Below are 9,799 nucleotides of genomic sequence, written 5' to 3'. Positions count from 1 at the left end.
TTTCATACCTCATTTAATCAAAATTTTGATCAAAGTTATCCAATAAGTTCAAATTATTTAACAATAATTTAAAGTTAAGATTATTTTGAATGAAAGGCTAAAAATTAGATTATTTTTATTAAATTTTCCTTGAATATTATGATAAATGGGTACACATTATTACTATAAAATAAATGAATAATATAAGCTTTTACTATTGTGGATTAAATTAATAACTATAGTATTAAATTTTGAAAGATTTAGTATTTGAACTTTTGAAGCTGTGCAATTGCACGGTATCTATACTAGTATATAATAAAAGAGTATTTTATTATGCTCTGAAAAGAATCAAAACTCTACAAAAATAAAAGTAATCCCAAAGACCATTTTCAATTCTGTACTGGTCTTGGATCTACAAGAAGGAAAAAATAAATTTTTTTAAAAAAAACCTAAATTTTCAAAAAAAAAAATCCTGAAAAAAAATTCAATTATATCAGGAACAATCGCCAAGCTCCTTTCTCCTTCTCGGGCATGTGAACCTACCATGAATAGAAGAGTACAACATTAGTGTATACACTTACGGCTTACCCCCCCCCCCCCCCCCCCCCCCCCCCCGCCCTCTCTCTCTTGATACTTAATCAAGAATTTAGTTCTCTCTTAATTCATGTGTTTTTTTAGCTTTGATTATAACAATCATACAATTAAGATTTCAGCTTTGGAGAAGTACAATGTGAGCCAAACGAAATCAAATAACAATGATAAAGGCATAAAGGAACAAATAGAAGACCAATAGATAACTCATAAACATACGTACTTACATTTAATCCTTTGTTCGCACCATGCTCAGGCGAACCAAATAAATTTTCTCCGCAAAATTATGTACTGATCGGTGTGCTCGAGCTCCTTCATGTTCAGTTTTCTCATGGTCTTCCTTCAATAATTTTCTACACTCATCAGCATTCTGTAAGACAGTTAAGCAAATTAGGTAAGTTCATTGAACAATGAAGTATCATCTATGATGGACAACCCTTAAAAATATATGCTTATGATAGGCTACTGCATTATGGGAGGAAATTCTAGGTAAAAAAAGACGTGCACAAAGGCCACAAACAACATACACAAACTCTGATCTGTACTGTAATATTGAATTTCTAGGGAAAGAAAGCTGTAACTTATGCAAGATAGTTAAGCAAATTAAAGTTGCATGTTGGTAGTATGAACAACATCAAACTAATGCCAACACAATGACCATTTAGAGAATGGAAACCTAAATTTGTACAGTGAAGGTGCTTCCTAGAAAGGGGTGAGGGTATTGACCTGCAAGAACTCCAGCATTTGCTCTTCGATAGTACCACGCATCACTAAGGTCTCAACATGAATAGGACGCACTGCACCCATACGATGAGCGCGACTAATCACTTGATCCTCCATACTGCAACAATATACAATGAAGACTATTAATTGCACCAAGAAATGGGATAAACAATAACAAATATCCAATAAAAATAAAAATAATAATAATAATAAAAACAATCCCTACTGTAAATGGCATATGTATCTAGAATTTCAGGGTCTATGCTTTACTCAATTAAAAAATCAAGAAAATTTCCTGTTTCTTATGTCCAACAGCTTCAAAGTTTGACCGCTTCTTAACAAAATTTACCAAAAAGATCGACAAATGGAAACTAGACAAGGAGTTGGGCACTTTTTGTAAAGCTTGACCTACCTAAACAGCTACTCCTTAAGTTACAAGATTTATGGTTGAGATAATGCACAAAATAATAAAAATCACACACCTGGTTCAAGAAAAATAGGCCTACTTTCTATTTTGCACACTCCAAATTGACTGTACTCTTTGGCAATCTGCAACTTTCACCAAGTGCCATAACAGCACATCTACATATAGCTAGTTTAAATGGCTCTTCCTTCAAAATGAACATGCACATTGGCAATCTGTGACTTTCACTCTGCGCCATCAATGCACAAAGTCAACTCTATAAAGCTACTTAAGAGTGGTTCTTCATAAAATCTATGCCCAAAGTGATTAAGAAGATCAATCAAGATAGGAGTAAAACATGTTGAAATCCTTTAATACCTCTGACGGATTGGACAAATTCAAGATCAAACAAACCCATAAGACATCAAAGACTACGTTCATTTCCCTCTCACCTTCACTTCTTCCACTACCAATTTCTCTTCCTACCCTCCCCCATCCTGTATCACTAAGCCTATTATAGCCTAGCGAGATAAATGAAATGTGTACACAGCAGCTGAACATTGAGATAAGCAAACCAACAAGGCTTCGGAGTATAAATAATAAAATTAAGGCACAACAACAAAGACCAAGACCAAGACCAATAACCATAACCATAACCATAACCATAACAATATCAATAACAATAACAATAACAAAATAATTGAAAAAAAAAAAAACAGAGCATTAGCCAACAATGCTTGTAATAGTTAATCGAAATACAAGTAACACCAGACAAAAGTATAAAACTAACTGCTTGATTCTGAAGACTTAACCAAACAGTCTTTTTTACGTAAAAAGAAATTTACCTTAGATCCCAAATTGGCTCCATTAGAAACACATGGGTAACAAAGCTAAAATCTAGACCTAGTGCAGCACTTCCATCCATCACAAGCACCATACAGTTTGGATCATATTGAAAGCTGGTGAGTGCCTTCTTCTGCAAATAAAAAAAAAAAAAATGAAAACATAAAGGAGACCATCCTTTACTATCTCAGTATAATAGACTCAAAGGGATACAAAATGCACAATTTGACAATGTTTTGGGACTGGGGTAACAGTAAAAGATGAATATTAATACCTTTTTAAAGACATTCAAAGGATTATACAATCCTACAAATTTGATATCGGCAATAGCCAGCTGACACCAAAGAAAAAAGGGTAAAATGATCATCTTTATTCATCAAATTATAAACTACACAAGATGCACACATATCACAACTTATACCTGGTGTTCAATTACATTTATGTGCTCAAGAAACTGGGAAAATACAATAACTTTCTCAGCAGGAGCCTCAGAAGAACCAATGCTTGGTTTGCAACACGGTCCTTGAGATAAAATGAAGTCACAAGGTCTTTCTGCATAATTTTCCTCAGTCACGGAGCTATCCTTTTGTCTATTAGCACCTTGAATTTCTTTAAGCCTCTGAACAAGGTATGTGACTTTACTACTAGAAGTTGATTCCCAGTCTGGATCCCAGCTATCCTGCACAAAGAGAAGTATGACTTCTAATAAGATCCAATTGAAATACAAAGAGAAGTGATGATATTTCAAATAAGATTCTTGAAATATCAATGATCATAGACTTTAAATATTTTAATACTTGCCTGCTTATATGAAGGTTGTAACTCAATGAGATCTTTTGGGACAGGCCACTTTGGATTTGAGTTTTCTTGTCTACTTCGTATCTCAGGACTCTCCATCTCATACAAATAGCCACAACCAGGGAAAACACATCTTTCACTATCCAAACCAACACAATCAAGGCATAAAAGATGCCAACATGGTGTAACAATAGGCAGGCGGCACCATTCATTGCATCTACACAAGGAGAAAAATTTAAAATATAGATCAGACTGAATATAACTTAAAATTTTAATATTAATACAGATCAAAAGCAAACTGTTACCTCTGGCAGTTACCACCATATGAAAGGTTGTATCGTATACGAGAATATTCCTCTGAAAGAAGATCAAGACCATTTTGCACCAAGATATCCATTGTTTCTTGAATATCATGACCAGCATGTGATACTTTCATATGCCCAGCCACGCAACAAGAAAGCCTAACATTTCTTATAGTATTAGTCCTTGATTTCCAATGCTTCGGGTTCAGCAAACTTTGAACATGAGAAGGATCATTCCAATCTGCCATTAAAATGTTTCGCCGAACTGTAACAACGAGTTCATTATAAGTTTTTGCATGTTCCTCTGTAAATTCAAGAAAAGTTGTTTTCTTAATACAAGGAGGGATGCATCGTAAGTCCGCTTTACGAGCACTAATCATACACCTTTCCAATAGTTGCAATAAACGCAATTTACCCTCCTCCATCTGTGCCTCAAAAGGCTTCAGGATGCCAGCTTCCCAGTTCTTGCAACTTTCTCCATATACTTCATCATGAAGAAATTTCAACATAGGTTGAATATGAGAAATCTGACCACTGGGAGTATTTGGAGTAGGAGTTCCCGTTAATATCCAACGATTTGAAGCACTCAGGGAAACAGCCATTTGCATTTTATTGGTCAAGTTTATGCTTCCCAGAGTGTGTCCCTCATCCAGTATGATCCTCATCCAATGAATTTGCATCAAGACACTTCTCTTACTCGGTTTCCACTCAGCACTGAGCCGGCTAAAGGTTGTTATGACAACATCATAATCCCATGCAAGGTTGTGAACAGAAGGCTTCTTTTCCTTGAGATCCGTCCAGGCATATACTCGTAATTGCCCGGGTTTCACATGCTTCTGAATCTGCGAATTCCAGTGATCAACCAAATTTGATGGAACGATAATGAGTGTAGCCCGTGACAAGTACATCCTGAATGAGTCTAACCGCTCACAAAGAGCAATTCGGAGAGCAGGCAAATCAAAGACCAGATTTTTTAGGGCTTTGGGGTAAAACCACCGATAAGCACCCTGCACCACCCTCCTCACAAGACCAAATTCTAGAAATATTTTACTTTCTACATTAGTATGTTTTGAACTCAGCTGACCATGATCAGCCAATCCAACGGTCTCCATTTCCAAGAGTTTGTCATATGGAAGTTTAGCAAGCCATTTTAAAGACTTCTTGGTCTGACAATTGAGTAAAGCATAATGCTTCTTCAACACACTAGTGAAGAACGCCACATTTTGAGGCAATTCTCCAGTAGAATCTTTGCCGTAAAATCCAGGCAAATAAGTAACAGGTTGCTGGTAATCCCATGACTCTTCAGGAGCATCACAACTCTGATACAAAAAGTCAGAGTTCAAACTACAAAACCATGCAGTAGTTGAATCAGCTAAACTTTCATCAGAAAGTCTACGCCATTTCTGACAAGCATCACACTGAATCCAAGTTTCATTAGATATCACAGACTGGTCCTCCGAAACTTTCCTCCGCCTCTTGCTAGCTATTGGAGAAGGATATGAAGTTCTACGTCTTTTGCCTGAACCTGTATTACTATCTTCAGGATAAGAGGAAGTTTTTTCATATGTATGCATAAGATTTCTCTTAACACGATTCAAGCTCCTGGTGCAGGGAACAAAGCAAGTCGTCAGTGTCGAGGGTGAAAGCACAGATGATGTTTGAGCCATGGATGATGTACTCAGCCCACCAGAACTAGCCCTCTTTGGAGTAAATTGATTCTTTGGAATTAGTTCATCAGGAGAAAACTGGCCTCTTCGATCACCCTGACTCGCACTTTTTTGTTCCGAGGATGGAACAACTACATTAGTGTATCTACTACCAGTACTGCACTCATAGTAGCCATATTTCTGATCACCATTATGTGAGCACCAAATTGTTTCAGCACCTTCAGGTGGATCAGCCAGTGTCCCTTGGGTCTTCAGAATAAGAGAGAGAGCAGTAATAGTTTTACCAAGTCCAGGTTCATCACAAAACATTCCGCCACGAAAATCCTTTATTGTTGGAGCAAATCCCGTGACTATTTCACCAGACACAATATTAATGTAAAACGCAAAACCATCTTCAGTTAAGAATTCCAAATACAGAGGATGAAGTAAAGTAGCAACTTTCCGCTCACGTTGCACCATCCACTCAACAGCAGCTTGCTGATGTGGAAAAAGCTTGAGCTTTATACATGGCATAATCGATACAGACAAGATCCTCAAATGACGACATGTAGCAGAAACCCTCACAATATCTATCGGACGCAGAAGAGAGATAATCTTTTCCACAATATCATCAGTTAGATCCCAAATTCCAGATGCAGAAGCCATATCCTCAGGCATTATTCTTGAAGAATATGTTTTCACGTCACCAGACAAACTAGGCAAGCTCTTAAATATCTCATGAAAATCAAATCCCTTTTTCTTAGAAGAATCAGAAATGTCAGAATGCTGCTTACATCCAAGAACTTGACAGTCAGATAGATTCCATAAACCCTTATCGTCTCCAACCACATCATTACAATATCCATCCTTTAAAATCAAAGTCCGTTCCCGCCAATCACAGCTACAAAAAATAACTAACTTAAGTATATCTCAAAAAAAAAAAAAAAAAAAAAAAAAGTGCCTAAAATATTGTATAACAGCACAGCGCGCATCATCTAGCTAGTGAAAATGTTAAATTCACTCAAAATTCCAGTCAAAGAAAAGAGTCATATAAATTGGCCATTCAGATTTTAGGACTAGTTCTCCTCAAGTGATTTCAGATTTTAGGACTTGTTCTCTTCAACTCAAAATTCCAACCAGCACGGTACAACCTCAAAACTCAAAATAACAGTCAATCAAAAATGTAAAAGCGTAAAACAATCTGTGCATCGAGTACTGTGAGAAACATACAGATTTAAGATTACTCAACAAGCACGGTACAATTAAGAACCAATACCTCAAAACAAAAACAAAATCCGAGCTTAGAAAAAGTTAGAAGACTGTAATGAATATACACTTCAACACAAAGTCCAATATTGAGTGAAAACGTAGATAAACAATATCACCAAGCCATGGTAAGTGTCATACAAGCACCATACGAACGCCACGAAACTCGAAAGTACACTCGATCAAGCAATTATGAGCGTCCTCTAACCCTTCAAATTAATCAGCAATAACCACCAAGAAACTAATTATCTAATGAAAATAATCAATATATAAAATGAACAAGTAGCTTAGTTGGTTAAAGTCTTCAGGTATTACAGTGGTACTTGAAACTCGTGATCAAATCCCGTCTACATTATTTATAAATATACGAACTTATAAACACGAACCTCAAATGGCGAAATAGAGAAGCAGCAGCAGTGGCAGACTTAGGAAACTGCCAACCAAACTCCAATTCAATCGGAAGATACACATCAACCAAAACCGCAACCCTAATTTCACAACCATCATCTTTCTCATCTTCTCGAATCGAACTTCCAATAATTCTGGCAACAATTTTCAAGCAATTACATTTCATCAATGTCTTCAATTGATGAACAACACTCACAATTCCATTCCCATTCACACTCCCAACCTTCTTCGGACTCTTCGCGTTCTTCAATTTCCCCTTCCTCTTCTTCGCCGACGTCGTTTCCGGCGTCGAATTCGAATCATCCGCATCAATGCGGAGGCCAGAATAAGGGAGAGGAGAGAGAATTACGCCGGAATTTGATTTGAATCCGAATTCAGATTTGTGGGAGAAGAATTGGAGATGATTTCCGAATTCTAGGGTCTTTGATTGGGGGTTGGTTGATGATAGAACTGTTGTGAGGAATCCGCATAGTTTGTGATTGGGAGGAATTGAGGATTCCGCGACCTCCATTGATGCAGAAAATCGAAGGTCGAATTGAATAAATTAATGGAGAAGATGATAATTTTCGAAAATTGAAGGAATTAATTTAGGAAAGAAGAAGAATTTCCATTGAAATTGGAAAGTTATGGTTTATAGCTTCATACTCTGCAACGGAAGTTTTGTTTTTCGGAGTTGAGGAGAGAGAAAGGTGGGTTTTTATTTTGTGTTTTTCGGGTTTTATAGTTTTGTTTTTTGACACAAGGGTTTTATAGTTTTGTTTACAGTAATTTCTTCGATTTTTTTTAAGAGGTACAACTAAACAGAACCTGTTTTATAGTTCTGCTTATTTTAAGATTTTTTTTTTTAAAAAAAACAGAGTTCAATGTAGTGTGAATTTGTGGGCTTTGGCCGTTATTTATATTAGAGTTGGACATGGATTAGGCCGACACGAAAATTGGTTAAATACGAGTATATGGCACGAAAATAGCCTGATATAAAATGAATCCACCACAAGCCCGATACAATATGAGAGCTAATGGTGGACATCATTATTTGCACGAGCACAACAATCGGATCATGTGTCAGCCAATGTATTTTGAACCAATTTGTAAAAGATATAAAAATAATCAAAGGGTCTACTTTCTATAGGCACATCATGAAATCGGCACGGTTTCGACACAAGATGATTTTTTCTTGGACCGTCCAAGCACAATCCACTTAAACACGAGGCACGATAGCACAACACATAAACAACGCATTCATAGCCCAACCCAAGCCCATTTATAGTTGCGATGTATTCTCACAGTTTTTCTCCTAGTTGTACTAAATACAAAGTATATTACTCCAAAGTATAATACAAAGTATATCCAAAGTACTATATATATTATGTCTTAAAATTATCAAAGGTTATCACGATATGAAATAAAAGTTAAGTAAAAATTACTCCGGATGTACAAAGGTAAACAATTTTATGTTATAAGGTTTACCATTTTATTCTTAGCTACCATTTAATGTGGTTTCTTAACCAACAAAAATATGCTTCATAGTTAACATGTATATAAAATGGGTGCTTTATACTTTTATAGTACAACACTATTTTTCCCATTATGTAAAGATCATATGACAATTTATCAACTTCAATTTTGATAATTTTTTTTTTTTCAGATTTGATGAAATATAATAATCTTATTTTTCTATTAAATAGTTTATAGTTGTTTTTTGGATCATAACATACAAACACATGTTTTTACTAATACAAATAAACAATCCTAAAATATTACGAAGTACTAAACAGAAAAATTACTCAATAAAAACACCCATTATTTTTTTTTTCCCCAAATTAAAAACTTTAAACATAGTAATCAAAACACTACTCCATAGAGAAAATCTAAAAGCCTTGTTTGGTAAAGAATTTTTTGAAGAGCTTGTTATTTATTGAGTCCTATTAGAGGTTTGACCATTTTAAAAAGCTAATTTATGTGTTTGGTAAATAGCTTATTTTTTGAGCTTTTTGGACTTAAAAAACTCTTTTAAAAAAGAACCTCATTATAAGAGTAGGGTTTTTTTTTTTTTTTTTTTTTTTTTTTAAAAAAAAAAAAAATTAACTTATTGAATAATTAGCATTTTGGCTACTAGTATTAAATACACTAAGGGTCTGTTCTCTTCAGCTTATTTTCAGTTCACTTCAGTTATTAATTTCCTTCTCTCATAAAATATTCAGTTCAGTTCAGCTCCAATAAATTCAGTTCAGTTCAGTAAATCAGTACAAGCCTTAAAACGGCTAAAAATTAACAGCGGTTTACCAAACACTTTTACACAATCAACTATTCACAACAATTGAGTCAAAAACTAAATATGATCAGCTAGTGAAACTAATTATTTCAATTGGCTACGTGTATATAAATAAGTTGTTCGGTATGAAATGCAACTCGCTGTGAGGTTGGGGTATTCGAATATGATAATGGAAAGTGATGCTATAAATGTGATACAAACTTTGAACAAAGACACCGTAGGAGCTGCTCCAATCTATATGGTTTATGATGATAGTAGGAAAGAAAGCAATTTGTGTAATGTTTGTATTTTCTCGCATATTAAAAGATCGTGTAACACCATAGACCATTGCCTACCTAGTTGCTAGATGGGACACGGGGGATGCCTAGGAACTTGTTCGTTTGGGTACTTTTCCACGAAATATTATAACTTTAGCGGAATTGGACTTGATTTAATTTTTTAATAATATTGCTATCTTTTCTCTCAAAAAAAAAAAAAAAAAAAAGAAGGGTCAAAGTAATTTTTGGCTTTTGTAACAAGTAAACTAATAATCGTATAATAAAATCTCCTAATCCTGTCAACCAAAACA

The 9,799-nt window shown here is 35.1% G+C and overlaps 1 protein-coding gene across 1 annotated transcript; it reads right to left on the bottom strand.

Moving 5' to 3' along the window:
• Positions 1 to 292: 292 nt before the first annotated feature.
• On the bottom strand, positions 293 to 7,653 carry LOC145584647 (F-box protein At3g54460-like). The gene is made up of 9 exons (XM_081641463.1): positions 6,938 to 7,653; positions 3,643 to 6,186; positions 3,341 to 3,554; positions 2,961 to 3,218; positions 2,814 to 2,873; positions 2,542 to 2,672; positions 1,297 to 1,411; positions 798 to 940; positions 293 to 518 (listed from the first exon to the last, which is right to left on the bottom strand). The coding sequence occupies exons 1-8, from the start codon at positions 7,468 to 7,470 to the stop codon at positions 800 to 802; spliced, it is 3,996 nt and encodes a 1,331-aa protein (XP_081497589.1). The 5' UTR covers positions 7,471 to 7,653; the 3' UTR covers positions 293 to 518; positions 798 to 799.
• Between the last annotated feature and the right edge of the window lie 2,146 nt (positions 7,654 to 9,799).

Source organism: Chenopodium album, chromosome 16, assembly GCF_948465745.1.
Source record: "Chenopodium album chromosome 16, dcCheAlbu1.1, whole genome shotgun sequence".
NCBI classification, from domain to species: Eukaryota; Viridiplantae; Streptophyta; class Magnoliopsida; order Caryophyllales; family Amaranthaceae; genus Chenopodium; species Chenopodium album.
The sequence above is the reverse complement of the archived record's forward strand: the minus strand, read 5'-3'. Positions and strand labels throughout refer to the sequence as shown.